Here is a 23,644-nt window from a genome sequence, read left to right as displayed (position 1 = left end):
CAATTTCAACAAATCCCAACATTCAAAACTATGTTGGTTATTCTCACTTCCCCATTTTCTTCAATGTCTTTTTTTTTCAGTTAATGTTTCGACATCCTGTAAGATTTATTTTTCTAAATTATTTACCGAACAACATGCTTCTCACATTTTTATTGTTTTCAAAAAATAAGTTCTTATTATAAAATTTGTCAGTCTACATTAAATGTTATTCCTCCCATCTTTCCAAAACTCCTCCAATTCTCTTGCTCTGACAGGGGCCATCATCATATCCCCAGTACTTTAGCAGTGCTGAGACAGTGACACTGACCACAGTCCCCAATTATCCATATATTTTATAGGCTAACTTAAAATTTTAATTACTTACAGTAATAAAAAAGGTGTCTAAAAAATTGGTATTTATGCTTATTCTTAGTCTAAATCCAGTGATTGGCTATATAGTGATTGTATAATTAAGAATTAAAATTAGGGAATTAAAATATGACTCATTATCTTGTATAGTGAATCTGGCATAATTTCTTGTCTTACTATATTAAGCAATAAGGAGACAAAGCTTATTTTTATTTCCATCTAATAATCACATGATTTCAAGCAAAAAAAATAATTACTGGCTCAGGGAATCTTTTTAATTTTTTATTATATCATAGGGGCACATCACTTGTGTTAGACTGACTTTCATTACTGGAAAATGAAGCGAAAGTGACCAATAAGACAGGCCAGGCTGTCCAGTGTAACCAAAGGATGATGAATGCATACAGTGCCCAAGAAAAGGCATGCTTCTACACAATGCTCCCAACCATAGATGCCTTCAAACTGCCTTTACCACACAATACAATCCTGGCCATCCGCTCTGGTCTCCCCCAGCTCCTCTATTCCCTGTGACACTATCTTGACCTGAAAGGTCTGAGGACAGCTCTCTCCAGTTGGTCTCTCTACAGACTCAGAGTGCTTCATCCTTGGCACAGACTGAAGATTCTCTGGGGAGGGAAATGGGGCAGAGAGTGCTTGTTATGTGTTGGAAGGAGTCAAGACTTTGTCTCTGAAGGCCCATTGAGGTCCTTTTATATTCCCAGATGCTGAGTGAAACTTTTCTAGGCTAAGTTTCTGAAGAGGCCCTTGGGAGTGGTTTGTATGAGGGTATGGCATAGATAAGGAACAGAGAATCACTTCAAAACCCTCTGTGTGCTTTCCGCTAAACCTTCCTGTGGGGTTCACATTCAAGTTCCAGGCAGGAGAAACACCTCTACTAACACAGTCTGGGTGCCTCACAGAAGCACCAGGCCAGGTAACAAGGAGCCAGAAGGCCAAGGATTAAACGACACAACAGCAGTGATTTCTGTAGACTGGCCTAGCCTGGTACTGGGGTTTGGGACCAGAAACCAGAGTATTACAGATACCTGGGCTGTTTGCCCAGAGTGCTTTGTCTTTCATACTTCTGGGTGTCCACTTCAAGTACTGTGTTAAAGGCCTTCATTTTCTTTGTGGATGTATCTGGAATGAGAGAGAGGGAGACAGAGACAGACAAAAACAGAGAGAGGGAGGGAGACACAGAGACAGACTGGGATGTACTGGCATACTGTGGGTGAAAGCTGAGATGCTGTTATGACTCATACAGTGCCCAAGGCATCATCCACTCCAAGAAAGAGTCAGCCTTTGCTGATACACTATTGCTGAGGTTGAGGATCACTGCTGCGGGTATCTGACTTCCACAGCTGCACCCCGCTTCATCAACACTAGGTCCTACAAAGGATTCCGGTATTTCCAAACACAAAAATGCCACAGAGTTCACCATGGTTTTGCTTTATCTATTCAGTATTATCTACAAGAACCACTTACAATGTTTTGTGTGTTTCTAATTCCTAGCAGTGGGTTCACTGTCTCCTTCCTCTCCATCTTGTCTGCCTTCTTTGCAGTTATGAACAAGCAGACACAAAAGCAAGCCCCCTTGCTAAAATCAATGCTACAGGCAACGTTTTTGCATGCTTGCTCACAAATAGGTTTGAAAACTACTGTAGACATCAGGGAGGAAGTTCACTAGACTACACATCATGAGACTACGTACATTTTATTTTTAATTTTTATTTTAGCTTTCCACCTAAAACTTGTTTATTTTGTGTGTGCAGGATCGGGGTAGTGCATGCCATGGGAGTCTCTGGTCAAAGGACTCTCATTCTACCGTGTGGGTCCCAGAGATCAAACTTGGAATATTAGGCTTGGCCAAAAGTGACTTTATCACTGAACCATTTTATGGGGCTCAGCCTATAAATTTTTAATTTCCACTTTCTATGCTCCTAGCAACATTTCTGAGGGTTTCTTATACCTCCTAGGTCAGCAAACACAGGAAACTTTCTGCTTTAGGGAATTTTTACTATAAACAGAAAATTCAATGACTGGCTTCATTTCCTTCCTTTTCTACTTCTTCCCTATGTCCCCTTTCTTCTGTTTACTCTGCTAATGTCTTAGTAACCTCTTTCTGTTCATATCCTTTCCCTACTTTTTTTTTTACATCAAATCACTACTCATTGGTTTATCCTGTTACTCCTTTGTTCTAGATGGATTTCTCTTGCCAGTCTTAGACAATGTAATGATCTTCTATCAATTTTCTATCTGCTTGCTAGCATTATCTGAGCTATCTTGTTGACCAGAAAGGCCTATAATTTGATAGTTGCCTGATGCTGTGATTTTACATATTTATTCTATCATAGCCCAGGAAAGCAAACTTATTCTCCTTCTTGTTATTTTTTATGGTTTGGTATTTATTCCTCATACCTTCACTCTCTACAGATTCCAACTTAATGTGGAATTAGATGCAAATAATTTTTATTCGTAACTTTTTGTAGCTTCATTGGATTCATTGTCTTACCACAAATGAGTAAAGAGTCTATCTCTTTCTCTTGATACGTATTGCCCAGATTTTGTGGGTTTTTTTTAAATATTACATTTGATTTTGAAAAATTCAGTACTTTAAATCTTCTAATAAGCTTAATCTGTCTCTAAGTTGCTTTAATATTGCTCTTTTAGAAATGACTATGTCGTGTGGGAACGTCTCCAGAGACCTAACCTCTAGCTGAAACGTTGCTGAGAGTTGATGGTTGCTAGAGAGGAAGACATTCAATGGATGGCCCCAAACCCATGGGTATGTGGGGAGCACAACCTAGAATTGGTGGGTAATTAAAAAATGAGAAGAGGTGAGAGTAGAATATGATTATATATGTATATAACCATATATATATATATCTTACATCACATATGTATATATATAATTCTCAAAGAATGAATATGAATATTATATTTTAAAAATTACCATGTGATAAGGACATATTGCATGAGAAAAAATGGATTGCCAATAAACAGGGAAAATGTTGTTTAATTGTCCCTGAAACTGAGATAGGACAGCTCTGCTCCTTTTTTTTTTTGAAGACTAGTTTTATAATGCAGTTTTTTCCCCTTGAGGAATTTGAGGAGTTTTAAAAAATCATACTTACAGCTGAATCACTGAGTTTTCAAATAAAATGTCACCGCAGAAGTAATTTGCAGAGGTGCTATCATATAAAATCAACTCAGGGGTGAAACTGGGTATTTATATAACCTTTACACTTTTATTAACATGAAAAATTCCCTTTCAGAAAATACATTTATGTAAATCCATGTATATTGCATAGAAGATATTTTAAATTATCATGGGATGTCTATAGGGTATCATTGAAACCATTCCTCTGTCTACATGAGTTCTTCCTAATGACACAAGAGGAGGTGAAGTTTCCAATTAATCAGTGCCTTTCCACAGACTGAATAGAAACACACAGAAGTATAAAGATGTCTCATACTTTATATCTATATATGAAACATTAAATAATTTAAAACATTCCATTTTAACTTCATTTTATTGATTTTATTGAGTTATACATTTTTCTCTGCTCCCATCCCTTTCTCTCCCCTCCCCTTCAATCCTCTCCCATGGTCCCCATGCTCCCAATTTACTTAGGAGATCTTGTCTTTTTCTACTTCCCATGTAGATTAGATCTATGTATGTCTCTCTTAGGGTCCTCATTGTTGTCTAGGTTCTCTGGGATTGTGAATTGTAGGCTGGTTTTCTTTGCTTTATGTCTAAAAGCCACTTATGAGTGAGTACATATGAAATTTGTCTTTCTGAGTCTAGGTTACATCACTCAATATGATATTTTCTAGATCCATCCATTTGCCTGCAAATTTCAAGATGTCATTTTTTTCTACTGTGTAATACTCCATTGTGTAAATGTACCACATTTTCCTTATCCATTCTTTGGTTGAGGGGCATTTAGGTTGTTTCCAGGCTCTGGTTATGACAAACAATGCTGCTATAAACATAGTTGAGCACATGTCTATGTGGCAAGATTGAGCATCCTTTGGGTATATACCCAAAAGTGGTATTAACTTCCAATATGATAAAAAGCTGTTGCTAAATCAACTTAGAAGTCTCTTAAGGGCTTCAGTTTTTATTGAGTGTAAAGAGTGAGAAAAGATTCCTGAGAGTAGGAGGGGCTTCAAGGGAGAAATTCCCTAATACATTTCAGAAAATGAGTTTATATCAGGATTGAAATAACCACATAATATTTCGATGTAGTTGGTTGACGTGATGAGTGCCCAGACACAATTTCTGACACTGAATCATTTTTTGGTATTCAAGAGATAATCCAAAACCACTTGACCACATAACCTCAAGTATGCCCTTTCCACTAAGGAATGTTTGACTGTGGATTTTAAGATGGGCTTGCCTGGGGAAGTGAGCATATGCTTCTCTTTGTCCACAGTCATACTTTATTTAGAGTTATTTCATTATTTTAGTTATGTCTATGTGTCTCTACTTGCAGGCTGGACAAATAGAGTGTACAAATATAAGTGCAGGTACCCACATAGGCCAGAGAGGGTGTCTGAGTAGCAGGCATGTGAGCTGCCCTAAGAGGTGCTCAGAACTGAACTCTGGTTCTCTACAACGGCAGTCTCCAGCTCCTTTTTGTTTGTTGGTTGGATTGGGTTGGGTTTTTGGAGACAAGGTTCATTTGTTTAGCCATTGGCGATCCTGGAACTCACTCCATAGATCAGGCTGGTCTCAAACTCAAAGATCCACCTGCTTCTGTCTCCTGCGCCCTGGGATTAAAAGCGTGTGCCGCTGCGTCCTGCAGATCATGCACATTCTTATGTGGATTTAGATGAACAGTGAATTAACATGTTGAAGTAATCTAAGAAGTTTTCTCATCTTTTCTATATTTTTGAATAATACTGAGTGAGTGACTGATGTTTCAGGTATTAGTAGGACTCATTTGTGAGCTCCCTGGGGTCACAATTTTAGGGAGAAGGAGACCCCGAAAGACTCAGTAACTTTTTCAAACACAGAACTTTTAGTTTGCTGTTGCTCTGATGCAGAGCAGTGTTCTCATCAATGTGTTTCTGATCTCACCAGCCACAGAAGCCATGCCTCGTCGGAACTACAGCACCGTGTCAGAGTTTATCCTCTTTGGCTTCTCAGCCTTCCCGCGGCAGATGTTGCCCGCTCTCTTCCTGTTGTACCTGCTGATGTATCTGTTCACACTCCTGGGGAACCTGCTCATCATGGCTGTCGTCTGGTCAGAACGCAGACTCCACACGCCCATGTACCTCTTCTTGTGCGCCCTGTCCATCTCTGAGATCCTCTTCACTGTTGTCATTACCCCGCGCATGCTGGCTGACCTGCTGTCTACGCATCAGTCCATCACATTTATAGCTTGCGCTAACCAACTCTTTTTCTCCTTCACGTTTGGCTACACTCACTCCTTCTTGCTCATGGTCATGGGTTATGACCGCTACGTGGCCATCTGCCGCCCCCTGCATTACCACGTGCTCATGAGCCTCCAAGGCTGTGCTCGTCTTGTGGCCTGGTCTTGGGCTGGTGGCTCCCTCATTGGGATGACAGTGACGTTAATAATTTTCCACCTCACTTTCTGCGACTCTAATGTGATTCATAACTTTCTCTGTCATGTGTTTTCCCTCTTAAAGTTGGCCTGTGGGGAAAGGACAGCGCTTGTCACCATTGTTGTGATCCTGGTGTGTGTCACACCCTTCATAGGATGCCTGGTCCTCATTGTCCTCTCCTATATCTTCATTGTGGCTGCCATCTTGCGAATCCCCTCTACTGAGGGCCGGCAAAAGACCTTCTCCACGTGTGTGTCTCATCTCACGGTGGTGATTGTGCACTATGGCTTCGCCTCCATCATCTATCTCAAGTCCAGGGGACCCCATTCACTCTACACAGACACCCTCATGTCTACCACCTATACAGTCTTCACCCCCTTTCTTAGTCCAATTATTTTCAGCCTCAGGAATAAGGAGCTAAAGAATGCTATAAATAGAAGCTTCCACAGGAATTTCCATCAACAAAGTTCCTAAGGGTCAATTCTGTTGCTAAGTTAGAAGGATGCAGGTTTCCCTAGAGCTCTTGATGAAACGGCTCACCCATGTAAGTCTGTGTTTGCTTCACGCTAGTGATTTGTTTTCCACACTTCTTCAGTCTCAAGAAGCTGTGGTCTCTTGTGACCTGGCATGACCATTTCCTTCCCTCTATCTTCATCTATGATAGAGTCAAGGTGTTTTCTATATTTTATGAACACTTACCAATTTTCACTTTTGGATATATTATGCACTTCTATTCAGTTCTGTAATTTTTAGCTGATATTCTCCAAGTGCAATATATCTGCCCCTCTCTGTCCTTTGGCCCTGCTCATGAGCCCAAGTTCTTAACTGTTCCAGTACAATGTCATTTTATCCTTTGGATAAATTGACAGTGACTGTGAAAAGCAGTTCTTGTATGGGAATTTGTGTCTGATACTGAAGCCTGTGATGTATAAATTATGGGGACAAGGAAATATGATAGCTGCATACTTGGTCATGAACATGATTCTGATTAAAGGAGCAAATGTAAATATCACTAATATATATATGTATATATATATATATGCGTTAAAGCTGCTGCATTAGCTCTTTGCAGCTCTCATAATAGAAATATATTTGAGCAGGTGGCTTATAAACACCATTTACTTCTTATTATGGAGACAGTTAGGAAATCCAAGGCTATGCAAATAGTAGAATAAATGTTCAGTGGAGGCAATCATCTTGGCTTAAACCCAGTGTCCTCTAGTGTGCCCTCACTTACGAAAATGGGTAAACAGTGTTTAATTTCTTTTTTTGTTAAAATTCATTTGTGTGTGTGTGTGTGTGTGTGTATCCATGATGTGGGGGTGTCACAGCACCCTCGTAGAGGTCAGATAATAACTGTATAGAGTCAGTTTTTCCTTTCACATGGCATGGTACCCCGGGAACAGATTAAAATCGTCAGGTTTGTGAAGCAAGCACCTTTACATGCTGAGTCATCATGCCAGACTGCCTTCCTTAATTTTAATCATTAATTAAATTTATTAGTTAAATTTGTTCTTTAGCAATTAATTTTCATATATGCATAAAACCCGTCTCTCTGAATGTGGCCAACAGCGGGGGCTGACTGAGAAGCAAAGGACAATGGCTCTGGGCTCTGATTCTTCTGCATGGACGGGCTCTGTGGGAGCCTTCTCAGCTTGGTCGATCACCTTCCTGGACCAGGGGGGAGTTGGGAGGACCCTGGTCTTAGCATAGAATGGGGAACCCTGATGGCTCCTTGGCCTTGAGAGGGAGGGAGGGGAGGTATGGGTGAAGGGGAGGGGAGGGAAGGGGGAGAAGGAGGGGAGGGTAGGGGGAGGAGGAGGGGAGGGAGGGGGGAGGAGGAGGGAAGGAGATGGAAATTTTTAAATATAAAAAAAAAATAAACCATGAGGAAAAAAAAAATTACTTCACTCAACTGCCAACTGAGAGGAACCTAGCACACAGGTTATACCATGAAAGACCTAAATAACAACGCCCCCACTCAGCAGGAAGCAGTTTGGAGAGAAATAACTGCGCCCACATTCCCAAATATTGTTTATAAATGTTCTTTTACATTTAAAGGGGGATATGATATAGATATGAATAATTTGCATTGGTATGGATTTTAAGGTCAATTTGTTATATGTATATGTATTTCTGATTTTGATTAAGCTATTGTGATTGTAGTTCATTTTAAAGAATGTAATGTATAATTAGGAAATATAGGTTGTTAATGGATAATCATCGATTAATAGTCAAGCTTGTAGTCATGTTAGTCATTTTCTAGATGTGCATAGATATATTTCAGATAGGCATTCTTCATATCTTTCAAAGACTGCAGAATATGGCATTTAATGTTTTAATAACTTAGGGTTTTTCATGACAATGAGACACGTCTGCTCCTGGCAGCACCAATCTACTTCAAGAGGAAGATGGGCATCAAAGAGGCTACTTATGGAGTTTGTTAGCCATTTGGGCAAGAAACTGCTCTTGCCTGGACTGTTCCATAAACTGGACACAAAGAACCCGCAGAGAGAGGACTGCTGAACTTGCCTAAAGATGAGATGGTCTTTCGGGATTCCTGATTCATGAAAGAGTCTGCGAGACGTTCTGCAGGACACAGCAGAAAGTGACTGAACTGTCTTTGGAATTTTTCTGCTTCATGGAAATGTCTGCTGGATACTGTGGGCCTGAAGCCCGAAGATGGATGCCCCAACGGTACAGAGGAACTTTGGGTGACTGTCCAGGCAGCGAGTTGTCTCTGTCATTTCTAGAGTTTTATAAGTTACTTATTTCTTGTTTACTTAGGTAGCATTATATCCTTCTGGAGTCTTTGATGGAGTTGAAGAATAAATAGATAGTTATAGCTTTCCTTAGTTATGATAAAAGATAAAATAGATTTAAATATTGTAACTGTAATACTTGCTTGATAACTGTTTTGTTATATGTAATTTTGCTATGTTAAAGTTGAAGCCTTTCTTTTTTGTTTAAACAGAAAAAGGGGAAATGATGGAGGAGAGTTATCTGTCTATGTTTCTTTCATTGGTTAATTAATAAAGAAAACTGCCTTGGCCCTTTAAGAGAGGTGGAGTAGACAGAACAGAATTGTGGGAACAAGGAAGTAGAGTGGGGGAGACGCTTCAGGCAGTCGCCATAGTGAGTCTCCATGCTTCTCCTCTCCAAGATGGACGCAGGTTAAGATCTCTCCTGGTAAGCCACACCTCGTGGTGCTACCCAGATTACTAAATATGGGTTAAAGGAAGATGTGAGAATTAACCAATAAGAGGCTACAGATAATGGGCCAGGCAGTGTTTTAAAAGAAAAAAAAAACTTGTTTTAATGACGCATACTTCCAAACTCTATAAATTTCACCTCCTCCCTACAAGTCCTTTCCCACATTTGTGCCTTTGTTTTGTGAGCCCCTGGGTTTAACCAAGGCCATCTCTGTGACCACAGGGTTGGAAATATGTTCTAGAGCTTGCTGGGGTTACTACTGAGTGTACAACTGAGAAAAAAACTGACTTATCCTCTCTCAGACTCATTCAGTAGCCACTAATTCATTAGGAAGGAATGGGGTCCCATGAGCTCCTTGACAGTTTTTAATGAACTGTTCACTGTACTAACCTTGTGCAGACCCAGTGTTGCTGCAGTGGCTCTCTCATTCCATTGGTGATATTTTGTAGATCATATTTGTAAAATATGAGCTTAGAGAGGGTATATGTGTCACAAGATCAAAATAGTATATATTTTTTCAGATGTATCAGTCCTGGCCACATCACGAGGCTGAGGCAGGAGATTATGCATTTGAACCCATTGTTTGGATTATATAATAAAACATTTTCTTAAAAAAAGAGGGAGATATTGATTTCAACACTCCCAAAGACTACATGTATCAAAACATCACGTTAGGGCTACTAAGCTATCTCAGTAGGTAAAGATGCTTGTCACAAAACTCAACGACCTGAGCTTCATCCAAGGGAACACATGGTGAAAAGGAAGAGTTGTTCCCTGATCCCCATTAGACATGTGCTCACACAAACACAACACACACGTGCTCACACATACACAACACACATGTGCTCTCACATACACAAACACATACATTCACACACAAAAATGTAAAAAAGATTCTAAAAGTTATAAAACATCACACTGTCCTCTATAGAACTTGACCAATTACAATATAGCAAATAATTTTAATGGAAAAAAGTATAAAAGAGATGCCACAAAGCATTTATTGGATAGCTTCTTCTACAACTACCCATGACTGTCATGGTCAAGAACTTGCTAGGAGGCTGGAGAGATGGCTCAGCCAGTGGTGAAGAGTGTGTTTTGTCCTTCCAGAGGACCCAGGTTGGATCCTGGCACTCACATTAGTCTCATAACTACTTTCAATTCCAGTCAGAGTACCTCGTGTCCTCTGCTGACTTCCTCAGGCATGCTCACACATATGGCATAACCTCACAGACTCATTAGTAAACACACACACAACACATGAATGAGCAATAAAAATAAATCTTAAAATAAAGGCATTCCATAAGGGCAGAGATTGGAAAGACATTGCCACTAGATTATATATGGAAGCTTCTACACTAGCAGGTTTTCATATGGCTTTTATATCAGGTGTGGTTTCCCTCTTGTTGGGTGGGCCTTTAGTCCAATTAGAGAGGTGATGGCTACTGGCATGTGTGCCATTATTTCACCCTCAGGGATATTGTGCAAGGCTGGTTGCTTTTGTCTTCAGGGCAAATGCTTACCATTCACACCCAGCTCGGATCCTCCAGATCTGTGTCCAAACACATGGTGTCATCATCATTAGAGGCTCATCTCTGCCTGTGTGAAACAACCAAGGGCAAGTTTTGGGAATATCTTAGATGAGCCCGACCAACAAATCAAAAGAGGGCTTATTCTGAAGCATTCTATACTTCTCCAGACTCGTTTGCTTATAACTAACTGAGAGTAAGGACTATCTCGGAAAATGTTATCTACACACCTGACTCAGTTTTCACAAAATGATTAGAGAAGCCCAGCCCATTTTGGATACCCAGTATTGATGTGGTGGGTAATGAAATGCTGATAGAGTTGTCTTTTTCTTTTGTTCTGTGTGCATGCATGAATGCATGGATTCATGTATGAATGCGTGAATGTGTTCACACATGTATGTGGGGGTGCATACGCGTGCATGCATGATATAGATGTGTTTGTGTGGATGCACTAGAGGAGGACATTAAGTATCTTATCTCATCCTTTACTGAATAAACCAGGTTCAGTTAAGGTCCCTGGCTCAAAAGAATTGTTTAACTGACATGGTGTTATGCCTGTGACCTATATGCCCCCTCAATCCTCCTGTTTCTGGTCCCTACAATTCTGTAGAGTAGGTATGCACAATTATGTCCAAATTTTTGTGTGGGTGCTAGGGATTTGAACTCAGGTCCTTGAAATTACACAGCAACTCTCTTATCCACTGAGTCATATCTCTAGGTCCCTGCAGAAATTTTTCAGGGGTGGGGGAGTTAAGTTGAGAACTAAAGAGAAAAACAGACAGAGAAAGGTTAGAGGAAGCATAGAAGGAAGAGGTGTCCCAAGTAAAAGGAGGAGAGAGAAGAGAATGAAAAGGGGGGACAAAGGAAGGAAAAATGAGGGAAGGAAGGAGGTATACAGAAAGAGATAACCAAGGAAAAGTAGATGTTAATAGATGATAGTCATTAGTAGACAGCTATGATAGATAGATGATAGATAGATAGATAGATAATAGATGATAGATATATAGATAGATGATAGTAGATAGATATGGATAGAAAACTAGATAGATAGATAGATAGATGATAGATAGATAGATGATAGATAGATAGATAGATGATAGATAGATAGATAGATGATAGATAGATAGATAGATAGATAGATAGATAGATAGATAAGAAGGAGGGTGGTACATTATTTTTGGGTTTCTAGTCACCCTCCCTGGATATAGAGGACTCTGAATCTCTCATCTTTAGTCACATTCAGTGGAAAGGCATCTGGGACCCTGTCACTGGGGAAGGCACCTGCGGTGATAAAACTCCCGTTGCAGCTCTAGTGGTCTATAAGCAGGGCTCTGCAGGCTGCACTATAGACCGTCCCCAAATTTCTCCACAAAGGTAAGTGGAGCTCTTTCTTTCTAGGATAAGTAGATCACATGCTGTGGGCACTGGACAGCTGAAGACAGAGGAAAAATAAAGCATAGAGCAGCTTTGAATTCTGGGTCAGGAAAAGACAGTGGAAGAATGTATAGTGGATTGTCTATTGACACAGGGTCCTGGTTCCTAGCTGTGAGGTCCTGTTCTGGTTCCTAGTGGCCCACACAATCTATTTACTCCCTGTCACACCCCTTTCAGTGTTAGCCATTGCTTTCAGGGTTCATTCTGGGGGTGATGAGCTTTCATGATGTATGGAAAGGAGAACATTTCTGAGGCAGGGCAAGATCAAGTGTCTGTCCTGTGTGTTTATGTCACCTGTACTGTGTGGATGTCACATAGTTTTGTGTGTGTGTATGTGCATTCATGCACGTGTGTGTGTGTGTGTGTGTGTGTGTGTGTGTGTGTATGTGTGTGGCATGAACCTCTATTAGATTCTCATCACTGTCGTAGCAAATTATTATAAAGATCATGGCTTAGAACAGAGAAATGAACTCTTGTAACTTTGAAGACTAGCAGTCCTATACCCACATATCAACAGAGCCACACACCCTAGAGAAACTAAGGGAGACTCTTTCCTTGTGTCTACTACCTTCCAGGAGCAATGTCATCCCAACATTTGCTGTTAGCTTTATGGTCTCTTTATGACTATGTGGCTTCTACTATCTTTTTAGTTTTTAAATCAACAATTTACTGTGAATATGCATGCATGATGTGTATGGGTCTAGGCATGCATGTACCACAGTGCACAGGTAGAAGTCAGAGGACAGCTCATGAGAGTCAGTTCCATCCTTTTACCTTCTATGTGGATCCTGGAGATCAAACTCAGGTAATCAAGTTTGGCAGACAGCACCTTTACCTACTGAACCATCTTGCCAGTTTCTACTTTTCTTATGAGGATGCCAGTTTCTGTATAGAGACCACCTTCTAGTCTAGGATGAGCTCATCTCAAGAGCTCTCTCTGCCTTGGTTAAAATCTGAAAAGACTTATTTCCAGATAAGGTCACAGTGTGAGGTTACAGGTGGACAAGCATCTCTGGGAGATGTTGTTCAACCAAAACAAAACTCTTGGGTGTGTTGATGCTATTTGTCCTTGGTTTACCTGGTACATTCTCAGTAGGTGTGTATAGAGTGAGCAATTGTCTCCATTTCTGTATATTTATTGAGTATAACCAAGAGTGTGCAGCTGAGAAGCAGGGTTTGGCTGTCTGCATTTGTACTTATGTTCACAGTCTGTCTATGACACAGATCTACAGAGCTGACATAGGTTTTGTATGCACCCCCTGAAAAAGGTAGGCACTGGGACCAGATTGAGGACACATCTCCATGTTCACCCATGGAGGCCTCTGCCTGGATTTTTTTGTCAGTGCTGGAAATGCTGGCCTTTCGTTTTTCTGTAGATCCAGTTTCCTGTAGATGACTTGAAGGGCCCTCTTGGAGAGTCTTTCAGAGGAGCTGTTCTGAGAAATTATAGAACAAAGCATATACCAGTGAGAAACAAAGCCAGGAAACATTTCTGCCATTTTAGTAACATTTGCTCAGTTAGGAGCAAGACTTCTAGAGCCTGTGAGTGTTGAGGTTTGGGAGGCAGGCAGGAATAGAGGAAAAACTACCCTGAAGTTAGGGTGAGATTCTGAAATGACACGGAGCCCCTGTGGATAACCTGACTTGTGAATGACATCCATCAGCAATGTCACAGATGGTGCTGATTCTAACAATGCCAGCTGGTGGGCTTTATGCTGAGCACTTGGCATGGCATCCTCTCTGTGATCCGAAGATACTCAGCTAAAACCCGTGACTGGAGCCACAGGTCCACATGATTCCACAACCCGTAATCGACTCAGAGAATTATCTCTACTGTGAGAGAAGACTGGGAGAAAAGGAGAGGAACTATGAAGGTACAGTGTTTCAAGAGATGGGACACAAAACCAAAGCTGAGGCTGGGGGTATGTACTGGACACACAGGGCATGAAGTCCAGAAATGGTGGCTAATGGGCAGGAAGGACAGAGAAGTGGCACTAGGCATGAGCTCAACTGGGAGGGTTCCCTGTAGACTATAATTGCTTCTTTCATGCATGACCCTTCTTTGAGTAAAGCTAAATTGTTCATTTTCCAGGATTCTTGGCTCAGAAGTCACAGACTCAAGAACCCTCTGTGCATGGTAGAGTCAAGTTTGTAATATTGGAGTGAGTCTAATTGCATAGTTATTTAGCATTTGAAACTCTCTTATGAAAACAGGAGCCTGGATAGTGACAGAGGTGCATGTAAACATATATGAAAAATATCTACACACAAATTCTTGTCAAAATGCAGACTTTTGAGTTCATTGTATTCCACCATATGACATTTTAAAACTTTTCTATGGTTATTTGTACATGTGCCCCTGTGTGTGATTGTGCATGTGTGCCCCCTCTCTTTGCGTGTGTGTGTGCATGTGTGCATGTGTGTGTACGAATGTGTGTGTGTGTGTGCATGTATTGTGCAGGTGTGTCTGCCATGGTGCATATGTGGAAGTTGGAGAACAACTTGCAGGGAGCAGTTCTCTCCTACCACGGGAGACCAAATGCAGGTTGTAAGGCTTAGTGGCACCCTGCCCAGATTGGGCTTTTGTTTTCTAATGTTTAGTTTTAAAGAAGTCTTTTGTCAACTACAAACATCACACAACATTTCTTTGAGTAACTATGATTTTATCCTTAATATTAGCATTTAAAATCATATATATATTTAGAGGTGTATGTCTGTGTACATGCATGCGTGTGTGTGCGCGCGCATGTGTGCATGTGTGTGTGTGTGTTTTCTTCAAATGTTCCAGGGTGTGCATGAGGTCAGAAGAAAACTTAAGAGAGTTGGTTCCCGCCTTCTACTAAGTGGGTCCTGGAGATTGAACTCAGATTTTCAGGCTTGGCAGTAAATGTCTTTACCCAGCAAGCTATCTTGACAGCTCTTTCAATGTTCTTCATTCTCTTTGATTGTGATCTCACAGGGAGGCCAGCTTTGCTTTCACCTCTATAAAAAGATACTTTCTCCCACAGCATCCCCTAAACAATTCCTTCTCTGGGTATGGATCTGTGCTGTAAGAAAGCAATCTTCATTCTTCTCAGTAGCTGATGCCTCCATTCTGAAGTTAGTCTCTTTGGTCTTGCTCTAATCCCTAGTGCATTATTTGGAAAGTTTACTCATCTGACTCAGTGACCTGGAAGGTGCTTTCCTGCCTGCTCCTTCTCTTAATCATTTTCACGGTTCAATTAATTATTCATGAACCTTTGCTCTACTATGGAAGTTTTTGTCTAGTTTTGTTTTATTTTGAATTTTCACTTTGTCGGGAAAAGATCCAACAGCCGTTTTGAGAGCACAGTTTTTTGTTTTTTGTTTTTTAAGCTCACCTCAAGAAGAATTAATACCTTACTGTTTTGGTCTTTCACTTTCATAAAGGTATTTAAAGTACCCATTATGCTTCATGCACCTAGATGGTCTAACTGATCTCCATGGAGGACTTCTATGGTTCCTATTAAACTACTTCCTATATATTTTATCTGTTACTTTGAATAAAAACCTTGTTTTTACTGTTTTACTTTTAGCTAACTTTGATATTACCCACCCCAAAAAATCACAAGCAGAATAGAGAACTTCCTTTTATTATATTTTAAAGATTTAGTTTATTTTTATTTATGTGTATGGGTAGGTATGTGCACATGACTGCAGGTGCCTGCAGAAGCCAGAGGCATCAGATCTCCTGGAGCTGAATTAGAGGCGATTGTGGACAGCGCAATGTGGGTGCAGGGATTTAAAGTTTGGTCCTCTGAATATCACCTACCTTCTCTTGAGAGCACCACACATAAGCTTAAGGCAACTACAAGAGCACTAACATCTATAAGAACACTTTTAAACAAGTGGTAGGTCTTCCTTACAGTCTGTGACATTTTCTGTTAACATTCTTTCAATGTTCCTGTCTCAATTCCAACTTTTCATTTTGATTAGTTCTTAGGATTTTCCTCCTACTTTCTCCCTCTCTCTTCTCTTATTTGTGTGTGCATGTGCATGTTATGAGTGTGATATGTGTGTATGTGTGTCTAGTGTATGTGTACATATGTGTGCAGATGTACAAGTCTGTGAAGCCAGAGAAGGATGTCAGGTATCATCTATCACTCTCCACCTTTGCTTTGAGACAGTCTCTCACTGAATCATGTTTTGTTCCTAGCATCTATATTGGGTTCACAATTGTCCATTACTCCAGTTCCAGGGGATCTGACACCTTTTTCTGGAATCCATAGGCATGCATATACATACATACACCCAAGCACACACTTAGACACGTACATAATCTTTTAAAAATATGTATATGCATACATGAGTATGGTGTGTGTGTGTGTGTCCACGCGTGTGTGTGTATGTAGCATCTCTTCATCGCGTACTGGTCTGAGATTATTCATTTGCTGTGTTTTGATGGGTGTGGTTATCCTTTTTATGTTGATGTTTTTCTTCTAGCACCTTCTGTAGAACTGGATTTACAGATATATATTGTTTAAATTTTGTTTTATCATGAAATGTTTCGTTTTCTCCATCTATTGTGGTTGAAAGTTCTGATTGGTATACCACACGCACGTGCACGCGCACAAACACACACACACACACACAAACACACACACACATATGCACACACTTCAGATTCCCTGGAACTGGAGTCATGAGAAGTTGTAGGCCACCCAGCATGGATTCTAGGAACAAAACCCAATTCCTGTTCAACCGTAGCCATTGCTTTTCAGAGATGAGATAGATGAGCAATTTCTCCTGGCATCAAATAAATTTCTTGAAAATAGTAGTATTAGTACTAATTTTTTAATTAAGTAAGTAAGTAATTTTTACTATTTAGTGAGTTCTGACCACAAACCTAGCATCCTTGATTTTGTTTGACCCTGCACAAATTATTACAGTCTGTTCACTGTACCCATGGGTTTTACTTGTGTCTCAAATGTAGTCCTATCTAGGTTTTATGTGTCTGCATTGAAAATAAACTACCCTGTTTCCTTTTCAATATTCTTTTTTTTATTAACATAGTTTTTATTGATTCTTTGGAAATTTCACATGATGCATCCCAATCCCACTCATTTCCCAGTCCTTTTATGTCTGCGCTCCACACATGTAGCCTGTTCCTTGAAAAGAAGGACTAAAAACTAAATATAATTTTAAACAAACAGACAAGACCACTTCACTCCTCTATCTCTCTTGCCTCTCCACTGTCTACTCATTCCTCTTAGAGGCACCGGGAGCTGTGACGTGTCATGCAGCAGACTCTTATGCCCAGACAGTTGTGCTTGCAAATATTAATTGAAATTGTTGCTGTTGGTCTGGTTCAAGGCCTCTGGTTCCTGGTACAACATCAATAATGAACCCTCACTGAAACTTCTCTCAGATATCCTGCTGTTGACCCCAGTCATGGAGATCCTAGACTATGATTCTACAGGACTGTTCCGTTCATGTGCTCCCATAGGTCATAGGTTGGGTAGATGTTGAAGTGGACCAACTCAGAGCCCTGGATGTGGGCCTGGGTGGTAGGTGAGTGGGTCAGTCTGGGCCTCCACCAGATCTCCTGCCTCCAGTGAGAGTCAGGGCCAGGTCTCATGCACACATGGTGGGGGTTGGGGCAAGTGTTCAGGACCAGCTCTCCCATTAAAGCCACTGGTAAGGGAGAGGGCAGTTCTTCCAGGCCATCAAGAGTTAGGCCAGCTCTCCTGGGAAGGGTCTTTTCAATATTTCTCTCTCTCTCTCTCTCTCTCTCTCTCTCTCTCTCTCTCTCTCTCTCTCTCTCTCTCTCTCTCTCTCTCTCTCTCTCTCTCTCTCTGTGTGTGTGTGTGTGTGTATGTGAGTGTGTGGTATATGTGTATTATGTATTTGTGCCCCTGTGCTTGTATGTAGCCAGAGGCCAACCTTGGAAGTCATTCCTCAGATACTGCTCACTTCGTTTTCTGAGACAGGGTCTCTTGGTTGTTCCTGAGGCTTACTGACAAGGCTATGTTAGGTGACTAGTGCTACCCAGGAATCTTCCTTTCTCCACATACCTAGTGTTGAGATTATAAGTGTAACCCATCACGCCCAGCTTTTAAGATGTGGCTTATCATACTGAACCTCATAGAAGAGAACATGGGAAAGAACCTTGAATGCATTGGTACAGGAGACTACTTCCTGAATATAATACCAATAGCACAGACACTAAGATCAACTATTAATAAATGGAACCTCCTAAAACTGAGAAGCTTCTGTAAGGCAAAGGACATGGTCAACAAGACAAAATGACAGCCTCCAGAATGGGAAAAGATCTTCACCAACCCCATGTCTGACAGAGGACTGATCTCCAAAATATACAAAGAACTCAAGAAACTAGATAGCAAAATAACAAATAATCCAGATTTTAAAAAAATGGGGTGCAGATATCAACAAAGGAATCTCAAATGACTGGAAGGCACTTAAGAAAATGCTCAGGAACTTTAGCCATCAGGGAAATGCAAAGCAAAATGACTCTGAGATACCATCTTACACCACTCAGAATGGCTAAGATCAAAAACACTGAAGATAGCTTATGCTGGAGAGGATTCAGAGTAAGGGAACACTCCTCTATTGCTGGTGGAAGCACAAACTTGTACAGTCACTTTGGAAATCAGTATGGCAGTTTCTCAGAAAATTGGGAATTAATCTACCTGAAGACTGATCAATACCACTCTTGGGCATATACCCAAAGAATGCAGACCCATATCACAAGGACATTTGCTCAGTTATGTTCATAGCAATATTATAGGTAATAGCCAGAACCTGCAACAACCATATGCCCCTTAAACAAAGAATGGACAAAAATATGGTTTATTTACACAGTGGAGTACTACCCAGTGGTAAAACAACAACAACAACAACAACAACAACAACAACAACAAAACAATGGCATCCTGAAATTTGCAGGCAAATGGGTGGAACTGGAGAAAACATCCTGTGTGAGGTAACCCAGACACAGAAAGACAAACATGGTATGTACTCAATCATAAGTGGCTATTAGACATAAAGTAAAGGATAAACAGCCTACAGTCCACAACCCCAGAGAAGACAGGAAACAAGGAGAATCCTAAGAGAGACATACATGGATTCCCCCAGGGAAGGAGCAGTAGACACGAACTCTTTTGTAACGTGGCAGCATGGATGGACAGGGGAAGGTGATAGGGGAGAGAGGAGGGGAGAAGGAGAAGGGGGGAGGACATGAGGGATTAGGAAGATCAAGTTAGGTGAAAGACAGAGAGGGAGAGCAAGGAAAGAGATATCCTGAAAGAAGGAGCCGTTATGGGTTTAGCAAGAAACCTGGCACTAGGGAAATTCCCAGGAATCCACAAAGATGACCCCAGCTTAGAATCTAAGCAACAGTGGAGAGGGTACCTAAAATGCCATTCCCCTGTAATCAGATTGATGACTACTATATCTGTCATCATAGAACCTTCATTCAGTATCTGATGGAAACAGATGCAGCGATCTACAGCTAAGCACTGGCCTGAATTCCTGGAGTACAGCTATTGAAGAAGGAAGAGCGATATTAGGACCAAAGGGGTCAAGACCATGATAGAAAAACTTACAGAAACAACTGACCCAAGCTAGTAGGACTGGCAGTTAGGGAACCTGCATAATATCAAACTAGGCCCTCTGAATGTGGGTGACAGTTGTGTGGCTTGGACAGTTTGTGGTTCCACTAGTGCTGAAACCAGTATTTATCCCTAGTGCATTAATTGACTCTTTGGAGCTCATTCCCTATAGAGGGATACCTTGTTCGGCCTAGATACAGGGTGTGTTGGGGGGAGGGCTTTGGTCCTGCCTCAAGTGATGTGATAGGCTTTGTTGACTCCCTATGAGAGGTCTCTTCCTCCTTGAGGAGAGGATGGGGGATGAAGTGGGGGAGTGGGAGGAGGGAGAGGAAACTGGGATTCGTACGTAAAATAAGATTTTAAAACAAATAATAAAATAAAGTGTGGCTTATGAAAATGAACTCATATCCATATGCTTTCATGACAAACAATTTTACAGTGGAGTTAAATCCCCATGCCCTTGTCATTGGCTGTTAAATAATTCAGTATAACAACTACTTATGTGATGTGTACATAATGTTAGATATTCTAAGCTATTTAGACATGATTTAAAGTCTGGAGAGGATCCTCATAGACTATGCAAATACGACCGTATATTACATAATGCACTTGAGTAGCAAAACATTTTAGTGTATGGTGAGGAGTCTTGGAAACAATTCCTGTGACTACCAAGGGATGACTGCAAAAATACATGTTTTAGGTACGTTAATCATGTTTTAGATAGATAAACTTCTCAGATATCTTTTTAAGAAGAGTACACACACACACACAAAGCAAGAAACAAACAGGCAAACATTGTGAACCTAATTACTAAGTCATGCGCCTTTACCCTTTTTAGGTCTGGCTACCATGTTGGGGCTAAATTACTCATTGGTGTCAGAGTTCCTCCTCATTGGCTTCTCTACCTTCCCTCACCTTCAGCTGATGTTCTTCCTGCTGTTCCTCCTCATGTACCTCTTCACACTGCTGGGCAACCTGCTCATCATGGCCACCATCTGGACTGAACACAGCCTCCACACACCCATGTACCTCTTCCTGTGTGCGCTCTCCATCTCTGAGATTTTCTACACCTTTGCCATCATCCCACGCATGCTGGCCGACCTGCTCTCCACGCTTCACTCCATCGCCTTCCTGGCCTGTGCCAGCCAGATGTTCTTCTCTTTCACATTTGGCTTCACCCACTCTTTCCTCCTCACAGTCATGGGCTATGACCGCTATGTGGCCATCTGTCACCCACTGCGCTACAATGAGCTCATGAGCCCTGGTGGCTGTGCCTGCTTGGTGGCTGGGTCCTGGGTTGGTGGTTCATTAATGGGGACACTGGTGACAACAGCTATTTTCAGTTTTACTTTCTGTGGACCCAGCGAGATCCACCATTTTTTCTGCCATGTTCCCCCTCTATTGAAGTTGGCCTGTGGAGAGAATGTACTGGAAGTGGCAAAGGGTGTAGGTCTGGTGTGCATCACGGCCCTCCTGGGATGCTTTCTCCTCATCCTCCTCTCCTATGCCTTCATTGTGGCAGCCATCTTGAAGATACCATCAGCTGAGGGTCGGCAAAAGGCCTTCTCCACCTGTGCATCCCACCTCACCGTGGTGATTGTGCACTATGGCTTTGCCTCTGTCATCTACCTCAAGCCCAAGGGTCCCAAGTCACTGGAAGGAGACACTCTGATGGGTATCACCTACACAGTCCTCACCCCCTTCCTCAGCCCCATCATCTTCAGTCTCAGGAACAAGGAGCTGAAGGTAACCATGAAGAAGGCTTTCCTCAACAAATTATTTCTGCGAAACTCCTGAAGAGACTTGTTTTCTGGAAGAAGTGTTATAGGGAGAAATTCTTTTGTCCTCCTTCTGTCTTTCTATTCTCTATTTCTCCTCTTCTGCCTTCTCCTCCTCTCCTCCTACTCCTTCTTCTCTCTTCTTTCTTTTACTCATTTCCATTCTCCCCCTCACCTCCTTCTCTGCTCCCCTCCCTTCCTGCTCTTCTCTCTTTTCCTCACCCTTCTACTTGCACCTTCTTTCTTCTTAATAGTTATTTATATGTATCTCCATCCCAAATTTAACATACCATATAATTTACCATTTTAAGGTTTACACAACCAATAGCTGACACTATTTATTAGAACTCTTTTTATCTCATCTAACCCCCTTCTCTGAATCCCAACTGAGTTCAGTGTTGTAAAATATAATCTCAGTACTTGGGAGGCTAAAGAGATGACCAGCCTGGATTACACTGTGAGGTAAAGACATACCTGGACTACATAGTGAGGCTCTGTCTCAAAGGGCGGGGAGGAGGGGAAGATAGATCTTTTGAGTGTTTATGTATGTGGTGGTTTGTATGTATGTTTGAATCCAGAGGATAAACTCAAATGTAGCTCATCAGGAGTATTGTCTACCCTTTTTATTGGGGGTATTTTTGAGACATTGTTTCTCTGTGTATTCCTGGCTGTCCTGAAACTCACTCTGAAGACCAGATTGTTCTTGAATTTAGAGATCTGCCTGCCTCTGTCTCCCAAGTGCTGGGATTAAAGGTGTATATCACCACTACCCAGAAAAACTATCTATTTTTTTATTTTTGAGACAGGGTCTCTCGCTGAATTTGGGGTTCACCAAGTAAAGTAGGCTGGCTGACTTTCAAGCCCTACTGATCCTTCCGTCTCTGCCTCATCGAGGCTGGAATTATAAGTGCATGCCAGCCATCACGGTGAATACTGGGGATCAAACTCAGGACTTCAAATTTGTGAGGCAATCGCTTTTCCAATTAAATCACCTCTCCATCCTAGAATGAACTCTCAACCTTCAACTATCTCTTTCTGTCAGTTCCTCAAAACCACTAATATACTGTATCTGTGAATTTATTTCTTCAGATTTTTTATAAATAAATAGAATCATACATACAATATATATTATTCGTTTGTTTTGTTTTTTAAGACAGGGTTTTTCTGTGCAACAGTCCTGGCTTTTCTGGAACTTACTTTGTAGACTAGGCTGGCCTCACACTCACTGAGATCTGCCTGCCTTTGCCTCCCAAGTGCTTGGATTAAAGGCTTGCGCCACTACTGTTCGGCCAATGTATATTCTTTTATGATGGATCTTTCTACACAGCATCATGTCTAAGATTCATCTCCATTGTAGTGTGGATCATTGCTTTATTCCTTTACATGGACTCATACTATTCCACTCATTGAGCAGTCTACATTCATTCCACAATTAGTGGGCATTTGCACTGTTTTCACCTTTTGGGCCATTACAAACTATGCTGGTATACATGGTTATATAGAGGTTTTTTTTATGAATGTATGTCCTCATAACTTTTTTTTGTTCTTTGAGACAGGCTTTCTCTGTATAGCTTTGGAGTCTGTCCTGGAACTCACTCTGTAGACCAGGCTGGGCTTGAACTCACAGAGATCTGTCTGCCTTTGCCTCTCAAGTGCTGGGATTAAAGGTATGTGCCACCACCACCTGGGCATACCTTTTACTGTACATACTGGAATGAAATTTATGGGTGATAATGTATATTTACACTTAATTATATGAATTACTGGCACAATGTCTTCCAAAGTAACTACTTCAGCTTATATTCCTACCAGCAGGGTGTGAGGGTTCTGATTTCTCCACATCCTTGACAACTCTTCATTATTTCCTGACTTTCAGATTATAGCCACTTTGGTATGCTTAAATGATTTTTATGTTATTTAAAAGATTTAATATTATGGTATTTATTATGTGTCTATGTGTGAGGGTGTGTGTGTACCATGAAATGGAGGTCAGAGGACAATTTTGTAGAGTCAGTTCTCTCCCTCCATCTTTCTGGGTTAAAATTCAGGACTCTCCTTGCTGATACCTTTGCCCACTGGAGTCACTGTGCTAGAACCTTTATTTTAATTAAAACTTGCAGGGCTGCTACTCAGACCAAGGGGGCAGTGTATGGTAGGCAGGCATTCTACTTACTAG

At 41.2% G+C, this 23,644-nt stretch overlaps 2 protein-coding genes across 2 annotated transcripts; both read left to right on the top strand.

The window, feature by feature from the left end:
- The first annotated feature begins 5,448 nt into the window (after window positions 1–5,448).
- On the top strand, window positions 5,449–6,399 carry LOC119807277 (olfactory receptor 63). Its single transcript, XM_038319337.1, has one exon. It carries the CDS (start codon window positions 5,449–5,451, stop codon window positions 6,397–6,399), a length of 951 nt encoding a protein of 316 aa, XP_038175265.1.
- A 14,137-nt stretch (window positions 6,400–20,536) lies between these two features.
- On the top strand, window positions 20,537–21,487 carry LOC119808035 (olfactory receptor 10H1-like). The gene has a single exon (XM_038320351.1). It carries the CDS (start codon window positions 20,540–20,542, stop codon window positions 21,485–21,487), a length of 948 nt encoding a protein of 315 aa, XP_038176279.1. The 5' UTR covers window positions 20,537–20,539.
- Window positions 21,488–23,644: the final 2,157 nt, after the last annotated feature.

Source organism: Arvicola amphibius, chromosome 2, assembly GCF_903992535.2.
Source record: "Arvicola amphibius chromosome 2, mArvAmp1.2, whole genome shotgun sequence".
NCBI classification, from domain to species: Eukaryota; Metazoa; Chordata; class Mammalia; order Rodentia; family Cricetidae; genus Arvicola; species Arvicola amphibius.
The sequence above is the reverse complement of the archived record's forward strand: the minus strand, read 5'-3'. Positions and strand labels throughout refer to the sequence as shown.